This window comes from Mirounga angustirostris, unplaced genomic scaffold (assembly GCF_029215605.1).
Source record: "Mirounga angustirostris isolate CCGP_5_RB_7025 unplaced genomic scaffold, mMirAng1.0.hap1 SCAF_13, whole genome shotgun sequence".
NCBI classification, from domain to species: domain Eukaryota; kingdom Metazoa; phylum Chordata; class Mammalia; order Carnivora; family Phocidae; genus Mirounga; species Mirounga angustirostris.
Window position 1 is genome coordinate 56,278,591 of NW_026991721.1, and position 15,389 is coordinate 56,293,979.

Consider the following 15,389-nt stretch of genomic DNA (forward strand, 5'->3'; position numbering starts at 1 on the left):
TTCAGTTTTTTCAGCCTTATACTCACCCTTTCCTAAAAATGGAGACAAAAGAGGACTGTGACAAGAATGAACCAGGTTGCAATGTTCTACCATTTATCATTGGTCCTTCTGAATTAAATTTACATTTGAAAAGATGAGATTTGCTAAATAATATACTTTAAGGAAAAGAGCTTCTTTTATGGCACAGTGCTTATTTTATAAAATATGTATATATATGTATTTTAACAGGGTATCCAGAAGTTGGCTAGTCAGTATCTGAAGAGAGATTGGCCTGGAATAAAAGCTGATGAACGGAGTGATTACAGGTAACTTAGTAAATAGATCTTGCCCATTTTCTCTAAAAATGGTTTCATTCAGAGCCATGTCACATATAGATAATGTAGACTTCAGTGTTTTAAAAAATTGCTTTTCTTTGCTAGGTTTTTAGACATAAATTCAAAATTATCAGAAAATGTTAATGTTCTATAACATATGTAAATAATATGTATAAAATAGTTTTCTTATATATTAAGCCAAGTTGTGTTTTGTTTAACTGATTACTACCCACATAAGGAATTTAAAGAAGGTAGATCAGAATGGAACACAAATTGTTTCCTCAGTGACCTATAGATAAAACACATTATTGCAACAATAATGAAACAAGATTGTAGTGTTTTGTCGTGTTTTTTAATTCTGAAATTGTAAATTTGGAGAGGTGGAATTTTATGAGCCTAGGGAAAAGTTTTACACACACACACACACACACAGAATAGGGTATTCAGAAATTGGCTAGTCAATATCCCACATACAAATTTTAAAGAAGGTGGATGATAATGGAATATAAATTGTGTCCTCAGTGACCTACAGATACGTTTAAAGTATTTGTAATTTTGTTTAGGATTTTATGTCTTTTTTTTTTTTTTGAAGTTAATTTGGAAGTGTTTATTGGCTTTTATGCTCAAGACTGTCCTTAGTATTAGGGAACCAGAACTCAAAGACAAGATTTCAGAGCTTGCAGTTAAAACTAATGCCTATGACACAATAGCAGAGAGAATCCAGGATAATTAAGAATCAGTATTCAAGTGTATGGCATGGAGTCTGAATATGAAGTCATGTTGCTGGATTGTCAGTGAAGACTGACATCATCAGGTAAATTCTTAACAGCATTAGAAAACTGAAAGATAAATAAGAAATTATAGCAGTTATTCACAGTTGCAGGACTGACTGGTAACGTGGATGGGGCATGATCAGCTTTAAGTAATAGATTTATATAATTGCTATAGACTAATAGAGCAAAACAGGAAACTAAATAAAACTAGATTTTCTTGTGGACTTTCCAGTATCTTTAAAATTTAGCTAAGAGGGAAAGAGGGAAGAGATGAAATTGTAGACAAAAGAGACAAGTAGAGCAAAAACCTTGAATGAGAGAAAGAATGTTAAATAGTTCAGTATTGCTAGTATGAAGAAAGCCTGACCAAGGAAGAGATTGTTAGCTGGAAAATAAAGGACTTCAGCTTATAGTTAGGCTGTATTCTAAATTTGTTTGAAATTCAGGATTAAGGTTACCAAAGAAGTAAGGATAGAAAGGCTCTGCTCCCTGAGTAGCTTGTACAACCTTATTTCTAAAAGTATGTTAAGCCAACTTTTACTAAATATTTACTAAGTACCAGACAGCATGCTAGGAATTTCAACTTATCTTGTAGTTATCAAAACAACCCTGCAAGGTACATATAGTCACCCTCCCTTTATATGTTAGGAAATTAAATCTCAGGTTATACACCTTATTACTCAAGGTCACACCACTGTTTAAACAGTCATTGATTCATTCTTTATTCATGAGATGGATGTAAAATATCTACTACATGCTAGCTGTTAAAATACATTTTAGGATCAGAGAGACTGTGAGGTGTGGTGCCTGTCTTTACGGAAATTATAGGAGATAGCTACTATAAATAGTTGTGGTATTGGGTTAGGAGTGGAGAGGTACATTAGGACTGTAGAGGAAAACCAAGACTTCTAAATCTGAATCTTAAAGAATATACAGGAGTTTGCTAGGGTTGAGCAAAAGGAATTCTAAGCAGAAGTAACGCCTTAAAGACATGGAGGCATGAGAAAATATGGATGTTAGGTAACCTAGCAGTCCTCCTAGCTGGTGTGAAGTATATGGGTTGGAGGGTGAGAGGAGAGGTGGACCCAAAGGATACATAGACAGGCATTGGGGAGGACTTTACATATTAGAGTTTCTTTTCTTATTCAGAAGATAATGGAAGCATTGAAAAATTTCTGCAAGAGGAACGACATATTCAACTTCACTTTTAATAGTTTGAAGGTGGATTAAAAAGATGTGAAGAATTTGGAGAGGATAAAATTACAGGAATTTAATTTCTCATTGTCTCTTATTTGAACAATGAAAATTAGCAGTAGATATTAGGTTGTGGGGGAGATTTCAGTGGTATTTAGGAAATGGAGGTTAGAGGACTTACAATTGATTTGGCAGTTTTGTTTTTTGTGTGTGTCAAATTTGTTCTGAGACAAACTATAAACAGTTCTATAACTATCAAACTAGAATGTAGTTTTCTCAGTATCTAAAATAGCTCTTAGAACATAGAAAGCGCTTGGTAATAAATATTTACTGAATGAAGAATGAAGTAGAGGGAGAGAGAGGAAGGACTAAAGAATGACCCCGAGGTTTGGTTTTTGTTTTAATTTTATTTTATTTAAATTCAGTTAATTAACATATAGTATATTAATAGTTTCAGAGGTAGAGTTCAGTGATTCATCAGCTGCATATAATACCCAGTGCTCATTACATCATGTGCCCTCCTTAATGTCCATCACCCGTTACCCCATCCCCCACAACCTCCCCTCCAGCAACTGTTTGTTTCCTACAGTTAAGAGTCTCTTATGATTTGTCTCCCTGCTTATTTTGTCTTACCTTATTTTTTCCACACTTCTCCTATGATCCTGTTTTGTTTCTTAAATTCTACATATAAGTGAAATCATATAATTGGCTTTCTCTGATTGACATATTTTGCTTAGCATAATACCCTCTAATTCCATCCACGTCATCGCAAGTGGTAAGATTTCTTTTTTTTGATGGCTGAGTCCCCCACCCCCAGTGACCCCTAGGTTTTTTAATTTAGGTAGCTGAGAGGATGATGGTGGCTTTGTGAAAAAAGGTAATAGAAAGATCAGGATCAAGGGTGAGAATGGCAATTGCCAATTTTTTTGTTTATTAGGAATTTATTTTAGTTCTAGTTGTTTTAAATTTCTCTTTTAACTTTTTTTGTATTTATATTTATATTTGTATTTTAAAAATTCTTACCAAAGTAATATATGTGCAACAGAGTATAAAGAGTATGAAGTGCAGCCTCACCCTCTTTCCCAAGCCTCTCATTCACACTGCTGTTCCCTTAGAGTAAGTGCTGTTAAAAGCATATGGCCTTTTCTTCCATATCTCTCCTGTGTGACACATACATGAACATATACAGTTTTGTTCTTTTTAACAGGACTGGAATTATTGTATACATATGCTTCTGTAACGCTCCCCCCACACACACTTAAGAAGTCTGTTTAGACATCCTTTTAGGTCAATATGTTCAGGTCCCCCATTCTTTTAAATATTTGTGTTAGTGTTACAATATGGGTAGACTGTAGTTCTGTTACCCATTTTTTGGTTGGTAATAATTCGGTTTATTACTATTGCAAATAATGCTGCAGTGAACAACGCATGTATGCATGTAGTTATATCTTTGTGCACTATGAAAGTATATCTATGGGGTGAATTCTTTTTATAAATTATATTCTTTTTATTTATAAATTCTTAAAGAGGGAAATGCTGGGTCAAGGGTTTATGCATTTAAAATGTTGACATTTTAAATAATACTTCATAAACGCTATATCAATGTATTTTACATTTTTTTTTTTTAAGATTTTATTTATTTGACAGAGAGAGACACAGTGAGAGAGGGAACACAAGCAGGGGGAGTGGGAGAGAGAGAAGCAGGCTTCCCGGGGAGTAGGGACTCCGATGCCGGGCTCGATCCCAGGACCCTGGGATCATGACCTGAGCTGAAGGCAGACGCCTAACAACTGAGCCATCCAGGCGCCCCTGTATTTTACATTTCTTCTAATGGATTAGAATTTTTATTTTTTACCAAAAGAGCATGTGATGAGTCTTTTAAAATATTTGTCAGTCTAGTGAAACATAAACTATTTAATGGCATTAAACCACCCCCATTTGCCTTAAGACTAGACAACTGTGACTTTACTTTCCCTTGGACTTTTTTTTTTTTTTTTTAGTCTTTTAGGGCAGTGTTCAGGCTGTTACAACAAAATACCACAGACTGGGTGGCTTATAAGTAACAAATTTATTTCTCATCGTTTTGGAGGCTGGAAGTCCAAGACCAGGATGCCAGCGTGGGTTCTGGGCAAATCCCTCTTCTGAGTTGCAGGATTCTCAACTTCTAGCATGTTCTTATATGGTGGAAGGGGTTTGGGAGCTCTGAGGGGTCTCTTTTTAAAAGGGCACATTATAATCTGCCTTATGACCTAATCATCTCCCCAAAGCCTCACCTCCTGATACCATCATCTTTGGAGGTTAGGATTTCTACATATGAATTTTGGGGGGACACAGACATTCAGACCATAGCAGGTCCTTTCTATATGTGTTTCTCAAAGTTCCCTCAGCTCTCTAGTGACTGTTCTAAGTAATCTTATCCGTCTTATTCCTGTCTTTAAATATTGCCTATAAACTAGTAATGATTGTATGTTTTGTTTTTTTTTTTAAAGATTTTATTTATTTATTTGAGACAGAGAGAATGAGAGGGAGGAGGGTCAGAGGGAGAAGCAGACTCCCTGCCGAGCAGGGAGCCTGATGCGGGACTCGATCCCGGGACTCCAGGATCATGACCTGAGCCGAAGGCAGTCGCTTAACCAACTGAGCCACCCAGGCGCCCTGATTGTATGTTTTTATTAACTCTTCAGCTTGGGAACCAAAAAGTCAGCTGCCTCCAAGTTTGACTTCTTTCTAGATCTCATCCTGTCTTAGGAATGTTAAACAGCGGCTTCTCTGCCTGTGATCTCTCCCTTTCATAATTTCATTAGCTACAATACCACCAACTCCCAGTGTGTCTTTGTAAAATAAGCCTAGTGTCACTCCCCTGCTTGAAGATCGCCTGTGTTTCTCCTTGCCAATGGATGAAATTTAAAAGTTTGTTTATTTTTAGTTTGTTTATTAAATTTTTTTAGAGAGAGAGCATGAGTGGGGAGGAGAGGGAGAGAGAGAATCTTAAGCAGACTCCACACTGTGCTCGATCTCAATCTCATGACCCTGAAATCATGACCTGAGCTGAAATCAAGAGTCGGACACTTAACTGACTGAGCCACCCCAGGCACCCCCTAAAATATTTTTTAATATCAAAGCTATAAAGAAAACTGGCCCCAAATTACCTTTCTCTCCTCATCTATGGCCATTTCTCCTTTTCTTATCCTTAGTTCCCTAACCTGTGGACACCTCAAGCTGCAGTTGTATTGCAGTTCTTACCACACCTCAAATAGACTGAAATCAGTCATCCTCTCTGCCTTTACCTCTGTTACCTACACTTAGAATATTCTCCCTTCTTATTAGCAAGAATAACACTACATGAACACTTATTTATTTATTTATTTTAAAGATTTTATTTATTTATTTGACAGAGAGACACAGCGAGAGAGGGAACACAAGCAGAGGGGGTGGGAGAGAGAGAAGCAGGCTTCCCGCCGAGCAGGGAGCCGGATGCGGGACTCGATCCCAGGACCCTGGGATCATGACCTGAGCCGAAGGCAGACGCTTAATGACTGAGCCACCCAGGCACCCCTGAACACTTATTTATTAAACACTATATTTTCTCCTTGTTATCAGTTACTATATAAATTAATCTTAAATTATGAGCTCATATGCCACATTTTCTAGAATCTTCCTGATGTACAGTGTTACATTTTTAGGCCTAGGGAAGATGTATGATTTTGTTTATTAATTTTAGTTTTACTTTCTATTTTGAAATAGTTGTGGATTCATATGCAGTTGTAAAAACTAATACTAAGAGCCCTCTTATACTCTTCACCCAGTTCTCCCAGTGGTAATATCTTACATAACTGTAACACAGTATGACAGCCAGGAAACTTGTATTGATAGAATCCACCAATCTAATTCAAAATTCACCAGTTTTACATGCACTCATTTGTGTGTGTACATATTAAATTCTGTAGGGTTTTCTCACATTTGTAGATTTGTGTGACCACCACCACAGTCAAAGTAAATTGTTTGGTTTGTTTCTTTCTTTTTTTTTTTTTTTAAGATTTTATTTATTTATTTGAGAGAGAGAATGAGACAGAGAGAGAGAGCATGAGATGGGGGAAGATCAGAGGGAGAAGCAGACTCCCTGCTGAGCAGGGAGCCTGATGCGGGACTCGATCCCGAGACTCCAGGATCATGACCTGAGCTGAAGACAGTCGCTTAACCAACTGAGCCACCCAGGCGCCCTGGTTTGTTTCTTAATTATGATTGTTCCTGGTAAAGTTTTCTCTCTTTTCCATTGTGATATCTATATGGGAGATAGGCCAGCATGATTTTAGGTGGCATATGGATGAACATTTTTTAAGTTTTACTAGTTATAACTTAATTATTATGGCAAATGTCCTTTGTTTTTCAGTTAGAGTATGAAGTTATAAAATACCATTTTAATTTAAAAGAAGACTCATTTTAACAAAAATAGGTAAGAAAATAATAGCACAGGAGATATTGAGGCAAAAATTATATTAGACATACACAAAGGACTTAGGATACACAAAGCTTGGTACCTTTATTAGAGTAAAGAGACCCTTCTTTTTTGTTAGCATTATTACTGGGACCAAGAGCAATCTTATATCAGCAGCAGAGCAGAGGTTTGGTAGCCAGACAGATCTGGGTTCACATCTAGACTACGTCGTTCCCTCCTCTCTTTCCTCCACTAACTATGTATTGAATGCCTGCTGTGCCAGACCCTGTTCTAGGTGCTGAAGATACAAGAGTTAATAAAACAAAGCTTCTGCTTCATGGATCCTACATTCTAGTGAGAGGAGACAAGACAATAAACATATGAATAATTAAACATTATGTATCGGTGATAAGGAGAGTGAACATAGTAAGGAGAATACAGTGTCGTGGGAAGTGGTGACACCGCCTTGGCTGTATTGTGTAGAGCACAGACTTTAGGGAAACGAGCAAAAGCAGAGAGGTCATTTAGGGGGCTGTTTCAGTAATCCAAGCACAAGATAATGCTCCCTAAACCAGGATAGTAGCAGTGGAGGAGACAGACAGTAATCAGATTCCATAGTATTTTTAAAGTCTACTGAACAGGATTTCTGGGTGGATCAAATGTGGGATATGAGAGAAAAAGGAAAAATCAGTGATGACTCTAGGGCTTCTGGCTTGAACAAACACTATCACTGAGATGGAATCAGTTGACAACAGATTTCAAGAATTTGGTTTTGGGCATTATAGTCTTAAGATGCCTACTAGATGTCCAAGTTGGATATGTTAAATAGGCAGTTGGAGGTTAGGAAAGATGTCTGGGCTGGAAATAAAAATTCGGGAATAGTTAGTATATTGACAGTATTTAAAACCATGAGCCTCAATGAGCATATCTAAAGAGTGAGTGTGGTTAGAGAAGAGAGGCCTGGGGACTAACTTCAGGGGCACTCCAGCACTTACAGGGCAGTGAGATGAAGAGGAATCAGTAAAGGAGACTAAAGAGTGGCTAGTGAGATAGGAGTAGACTGCAAGAGAGTGATGTCTTAGAAGCTAAGGGAAAAAAGCATTTCAAGAAGGATAAACTAGGTCAGTTCTACTGATAAATTGGATAATAGGACCAAAGTTTGAATTGACTATTGGGTTAGCCATAAGGAGATATTTGATGACCTTGACAAGCAATGTCAGAAGAATGGTGGAGGCTAAGGCCTTATTTAAATTAAATTCAGAGACACCAGGAGCGGGGCACCTGGGTGGCTCAGTTGGTTAAATATCCAACTCTTGATTTCAGCTCAGGCCCTGATCTCAGGGTCATGAGATCAAGCCCCTCGTTGGCTTGGTACTGGGCGTGGAGCCTGCTTAAGATTCTCTCTCTCTCTCCCCCTCTGCCGTGCCCCTCACCCCAACCCCTCCCCTGATTCCTGCGTCGTATGTGCGCACGTGCTCTTTCTCTCTCTCTTAAAAAAAAAAAGAGAGAGAGAGAGAGACCAGGAGCAGAGGAATTAAAAGCAGTAATTTCGGACAATTCTTTCAAGGAGTTTTGCTGTGAAAGGGAGCAGGCATTGGAGTGGTAGCTGGAGAGAAATGGAGGGTTGATGGAGGGTTTTTTGTTTTTGTTTTTGTTTTTTTAGAATGGAGACATATAGCATATTTAGAGATCCATCCAGTGGAGGTGGAACAGTCGATGTTGTAGGAGAAAGCACAATTACTGGATTGCTGTTCTTGAGTGAGTTATAGAATACAGTATAAATGTGAAGGTTTGGCCTTCAGAGCACAGGTAGTTCAGCCAAGTAAAAGGAGAGGTGACCGAGTGCATGGGTGCAGAAGTAGGGAGATTGGTAGCTGTGGTGGGACCATATGGGCATTGTCTTCTGGTAGCTTCATTATCGGCTGAAAGTGTGGTCATATTAGAGGTTTGAGATGAGGGGAAAAGGTGGGAAATAATTGTGTAGAAGATTGAGAGAGTAAGAGGATTTAGGGGACTATAGTAGAATTGCTGCATAGCACTAAGGGGTTACTAGAATTTTATTAGCCATCAGTTTAAACTGAGACCAAGCAGCATGATTATCGTTTTCTTCAGTAGTATTCTGCTGCACAGAGATTGGTACGGTACAAACAGATTTAACCAACATTGAAATTTGTAGATGAGAATGATGAAAAGAGAGGGGCCAGAGTCATAAGGGTATACATAGGCAGTTACTATAATGGTGGACCATGAAACTTAAGCTGGATAAGGAGCTGAGAAGGGAAATTATGAGAGAGGGGGTAGGAGACAGTGGGAAGGGGTATAGGATCGAATGGATTATGGGTTCTGATAGAGTTTGAATAATTGTTGGAGTCAGAATCCTAAAGGGAATGAATAGAAATAGAAGGTGTTGGTCAGGGATTAGATGGTTAATTTGTGATTACAGCAGAGGGGTAGTTACTGGTAATGGCGAAGTCTAGGTTATGACCATGGGAGTGCTATTTCTTGGTGAATAGCCTTAGAAAAATTCTACAACCTCTCCAAGCCTTACTTTTCTCCTCTAAAAAATGGGGATAATGCCTATTTCACAAAGTTGACATGAGGATTAAATGATAATGTAAATGCAAAAATACATGGCATAGTGTCTAGCATGTGATAGATTCTTAAAAGAATTTCCTTCCTTTCTTTCATAATTCTGAACCTAGTTTCCTGACCTGAGCAGAATAGCAAAATACCATAGATGCTTAGCATCTTATGCTTCAAAATCATGTATGAAGCCTAGTGAATTTAAAAAAGATGTAAAAATCATTCTATAACCATTATTATTTTTCCTTACTCGGAATGAAAAACACTACCATTGCCGCCATCACTATTATATGAAGAAGCACTTGTATTTCTATTACAATTCTGTTTCTCTTACTATTTATACATTTAAAAGAATCTGTGCCAAGGGTTTTCACATCATTTGCATTTACTGTCAAAGGAGCCCCGTGAGGGACGTGGTGCTGGTGTTCTTGTTACTTTCTTCATTTGCCAGTAGAGGAAATGAGAGTATAGTGAAGTATCCTACATATGATTATATTGGTTGAGCTAGAACTTGAGCCCGGGTCTTCTGATGAACTGGTAACTGAATTCTGTTCTTTTTGTGGTGTGTCATTATTGGGGATATGTTTCCCTGCTATAGATCTGCTAATCCCCAAAGATCTCTTTTTAAACTCTATAAGGAAGGAATTTTTCTTTTTATTGTATAATCCTCATAATTTTATATCTGTTCATTTTTTCATGCAACACATACTTCCTGGAACCTTTCTAAATGTTAGGCCATGTGTTTAGGCCCTAGGAAGATAGTGAGAAAGACATGTACCCTTACCTTCAGGAAATTTTCACTATAGTGAGAAGGACAGACATTAACTAATAATTACATAAAAATATGTAAAATTGAAAAATGCTGGAGCCGTGTGAGTGAATACCAGAGAGGGACTTGATTGAGTTTGTGGGTTGGGTTGGTGGTGATCATGAAAGACTTCTCTAAGGAAGTTACAATTAAGCTGTGATTTGAAGGATGAACAGCAGTCAACTAGGCCAAGAGGTAGAGGGAAGAGGGTGCTACCTAAGGGGAGAGCCTAGATGAAGGGATCCTTCCTTCCTTCTTTCTGTCCTTCTTACCCTCCTTCCTTCCTATCACAATTCATAGTGGTTCTTTCTCATTTTCATTATGATTTTAAAATGTACAAATCTGAGAAAATCAATTATTTGGACTGCTTAGGAGGGCTTGTGGTGAGTTTACATCCTAGGTTCCATCAGTTGTCATGCAGCAAGGCCATGGAGGACATTAATTTTGCTGTTCTTTTTTTTTTTCCCAGCTTTATTGAAAAATATATAAGTTTAAGGTGTACAGCATGATGGTTTGATTTACATATATTGTGAGATGGTTACCACAATAGGTTTAGTTAATGTCCATCATCTCATATTCATTTTGCTTTTATGCTGAAAGTTTTTGCTGGCACAACACACTGAATCTTTTTTTCCAAAGAGAATGTGATATACTTCTGCTTAAATAAATGAACATTTCCATGTAAATTGATTCATTTGGTATTTTACAAAAACTAATTCATTACATAAACTAATCATTTCCTTGGTTGAAAAATACAGTTACAAGGGTTTTTTTAGTTCTAAGTAAGCTGGGGACTCAGGCAATTTTTCTTTTTCTTATTTTTTTTTTAAAGATTTTTAATTTATTTGGGAGAGAGCAAGCTAGAGAGAGAGAGAACATGTACAAGCAGGGGGAGGGGCAGAGGGACAGAGGGAGAAGCAGACTCCCCGCTGAGCAGGGAGCCCGATGCAGGACTCGATCCCAGGACCCCAGGGTCATGACTTGAACCGAAGGCAGACGCTTAACTGACTGAGCCACCCAGGCGCCCCCTTTTTCTTATTTTTACACTGTCATCCATTTCATCCATTGACCCTCTGCTAGCATTTATGTAACACAAGGAATCTACTATAGCAATCTATAGTAGAAAATCCACATGGCAAGGGAAGAAAATCTCAGGAGATGAATGTTATAATCTACCAGTATTTCATTTTTAAAAACAAAATACTATCCATTGTTACAATAATTATAAAATATGTTTAACCTAGTGTAGGTGCATACTAGAACTGACTAAGGTGTTTAGCAAAGTAGAAGAGAAGCTTTGAAAAGGATATTGGCTACAAAAAGCAAAGGATGAATAATTCTTTGACTTTACAAAGCGATTACTGAGCACATTTATCAAGCAAAGATGATGGGACTTGCTTGGAACGATTCCAAGCCACAATGTGATGCTAGCTAAGCATTATTACAACAGAGAAACAGATGTAGAGCAACGATACCGTAGACTTCTCAAGCACGTAAGCAATTGTTCATGATTTTTTTCCCAGCCATATCAGTATATAAGAAAGTAATATGATGTGGTTGAAAGACTGTACTTTAGAGGTACCCAGGTTTCATCTGTATCTCAGTACTACCATGCTCTAGTGTGATCTAGAGTGATTCTCTACATCTCTGAGTCTCGGTTACCCATCTCTAAAATTAGGAAAATATCTTTTAGAAAAAATTTTTAAAGATTTTATTTATTTTAGAGAGAGAGTTGGGGGATGGGCAGAGGGAGAGGGAGAGAGAATCTCAAGCAGATTCCGTGCTTAGCACAGAGCCCGACACAGGGCTTGATCCCAAGACCCTGAGATCATGACCTGAGCCAAAACCAAGAGTTGGACACTTAACTGACTGCACCACCCAGGCACCCCAGGAAAATATTTTAATGAAATAATGAAACTTGATATTCACAGTGATGACCCTGAGACAGTGAAAGATCTGGACAGTCTGAATTATTCACTAATTTTTATAGTGTTAGCTTTGTCTGGAATTGTAATCCTTGTATCACTTTACTTCAGTATCAAGAATAGCTGATGAATCAAAACAGCCCACTGCAGAGTTCTCGAGGAATAAAGTATATGTCATGTTTCTACCTGTATATGTTAAAAATATTACTATCTATAAAGCAGTGTAAATACACTTTCAACTATAAAGAAAACATCCATCTGTTTCACAGTGCTAGTCAGCATAAGGTTAGCCAACTTTTTTTTCCTTTTCCCTGCCTAATACTTTTCTGTCCCTCTTTGAATTTAGGAGCATGTATCCTGTTTGGAAATCTTTTCTTGAGGGAACAATGCAGGTAGCCCAGTCTCGGATCAATATATGTGAAAACTATAAAAACTTCATTTCTGAGCCTGCAAGGACAGTGAGAAGCTTAAAAGAACAGCAACTAAAAAGGGTATTGTTTCTTTGTTTTCTTATATGCATATTAATATCTCAGTGCTCCATTTGTAATCTGCAAGATTATATTAAATTACATTTTAACACCTTGAGCTTTTCTATATGGTCACAAATACTTCTGATTTCAACATGGATTTTCTGATTTCAGCATGTTACTAGGATTTTGTTGATTTCATCATATTCTTTCTAACTACTATATTTTATTAACTGACAGAAATGAGTGTAATTTGAATCTGGACATTCTGAAAGCTCAGTGAACACTTCTTACAGATACCACTTTTCACCTTAACTCAAGTAAATAGATTTAGTTTCACAATGTTGGTATAGTTTGGTGTATGTTAAAGTAGTATGTTATTAAACCCACTAAGTCTTGAAAAAATTTGTCTTAGTTTTAACTTGAGCCATATTGCATAATAATTTAAAGGAAGTTGACTCATTTTGACCAAATGTAGAAAACTTAACACCAAAAGTAGTGTGCTCTAAAGTTTAATTATATAGGTTATAAAGAAGTAAAATTTTCAAATAGGTCCATTTCTTTGATTATACAGAAGTTAAAAATTCATAGAAAAAAATCACTATTTATTAAATGTGATTTTTATGAAAAGCTTGCTATTGAAAGTAGTTGATTGAATTGTGTCCTTTTTTGGAAATAGAGTTACAAAAACAGATTATTGTGGTGCCTAATAAGTAATTAAATTTTTCTTATGGAACCATTAAATACTTTAGAAAATATTAAAGTAACCATTTATGGAAATAGTAATTCAGAAGCCATCCAGTTTTTTAATTCTAATTGTCATTTGGATTTTCAGAATTGTTTTACAAACAAAATCTAAAAAAACTGATTTTGCTTATTTGTCAAAGATGATTTTAGTAGCGTTAAATGTATATTGTATGTATATAAAATTTTCATCTCTTTCAAGCATTCATGTAGTATCGCTTGGTTTTAACATATTTGTATAAGAATGCCTTTGTTTTATCTTTGCTCAAAATTACCTCTTTCAAAACAAACATGGTGAATAAACTACATGACCACTGACCAAACAGTGCTTTTGAGTTGGAAGAAAATATGCTGTATGTCTAGGTATGTAAATATCTATCCATGTGTGCAGAAAGAGGGTAGGAGATAGAGGCAGAGAATTAATGGCTAGCATAGCTTCCTAACTGGGAGGAAATACTGTTTCAGATAGCTAGTGCCTTCACCAAATCTAACCGAATTACTGGAAAGTTCTACTTTTCTTATTATAAGAAAATTTTGAAAAAGTTTACCACTGTGCTTTTGTCTTCCATTGGTAGAATAGTCTCTGCCCTGAATTTAACCAACATTCCTCGGCAGAGGATATTTGGTGGGATTTGACAAGTCCTCATATCTGTGAATTAATTTGTTTTATATTATATCTGATAAAAGTGGTGCTATGTTCCATCTAGACATTAAGTACATATTGGGCATACCCATTAGGATTCTGAGATTACAGATGACAGACCTACTTCCAACTAGGTTAAGCCAAGAAAATAATGTATTAGCTTGTATAACTGAAAATTCCAGGGGTGGATCCAGGTGCTCAAATGATGGTATTATAATTCAGTCTTTCTTCCCATCCATTAGGTCTGCTTCATTCTTTAGCAAACGCTTCATTCTTTAGCAACTCTTTACATGGTGGCCCCAACAATGCAAGATTTACAAATCTTACAGCAAGTAATTCTACATTTTCCATTCTCCTAAAAGTTTTAATAAAACTATCCAAATTGAGGCCAGTCACAGTTCTTCCCCCATGTCAGGGGTTACAGTCCTCATTGCAAACTGTATGTACTAAAAATGGGGAAAGATGATTTTCTAAAAGAAAATTGAGATGGGTTTCCAAAGGAAAACAAGGGAAATAGAGACAGAGCAAGCAAAAATAAGTAACCGCTACAGTTGGTTTCTCCGATTGTACCTCCAAGCTTTACAACAGATTGACTCCATAGGATAAATAGACCATCGATTCTTTTTCCTTTGCTTCTCTAACCTGCCCCCCATTTTTTTTGCCGCCTTTTGAATTAATCTTATATTTTTCATTTCTTCTTTTTTTTTTAACTTTAGTGTGATAAAAGCAGTTGACATGAAATTTACCCCTTTAACCAATTTTTAAGTGTACAATACAGTATTGTTATCTACAGCCCATAGTATTATACAGCTAATCTTGAACTTACTCATTCTGTGTATCTGAAATTTTGGTAGGTTAGCATTTCTCTCTTTCCTCTTCCTCCAGCCCCTGCTGACCACAATTCTATTCTTTGCTTTCATGAGTTTGATATTTCATGTAAGTAGAATCATGCAGTATTTGTCCCTTTGTGACTGGTTTATTTCACTTAGTGTAATTTCTTGCAGATTAATCTGTGTTGTTGTATATGGTAGGATTTCATTCTTTTTTTTAAGGTCAAATACTATTCCATTATGGGTATATGCTACATTTTTTATACATTTTTGCATTGATCAATACTTTGGTTGTTTCCTTACTTCTTTCTGTACTTGAGTCTGAATATTTTCTACCAGTACCTTGCAGTTAATTAATACTCTGTTTTGCTATTTCTAATGTGTTTTTAAAACATCTTTTGGAATCTCAATGTATTTTTCAGTTCTAGAGTTTTTAATTGAGTTTTTAGAAGTAGATTCTGTGGGGTCCCTGGGTGGCTCAGTCGGTTAAGCATCTGCCTTTGGCTCAGGTCATGATCCCGAAGTCCTGGGATCGAGCCCGCATCAGGCTCTCTGCTCAGTGGGGAGTCTGCTTCTCCCTTGGCCCCTCCCCCTGACTTGTGCTCTTGCTCACTCTCTTTAGTTCTCTCTCTCTCTCTCTCAAAAATAAATAAATATTTTAAAAAATAGATTC

At 36.8% G+C, this 15,389-nt stretch overlaps 1 protein-coding gene across 2 annotated transcripts in view; it reads left to right on the forward strand.

Annotated features, from left to right (window-relative positions):
- FCHSD2 (FCH and double SH3 domains 2) overlaps nucleotides 1–15,389 on the forward strand; it is a 307,059-nt gene that overhangs the window by 138,348 nt on the left and 153,322 nt on the right. For both annotated transcript variants that reach the window (XM_064576965.1, XM_064576964.1), the window contains exons 4-5: nucleotides 229–305; nucleotides 12,379–12,523. In XM_064576965.1, coding sequence (XP_064433035.1) covers nucleotides 229–305; nucleotides 12,379–12,523 — 222 coding nt within the window. The remainder of the gene's footprint in view (nucleotides 1–228; nucleotides 306–12,378; nucleotides 12,524–15,389) is intronic.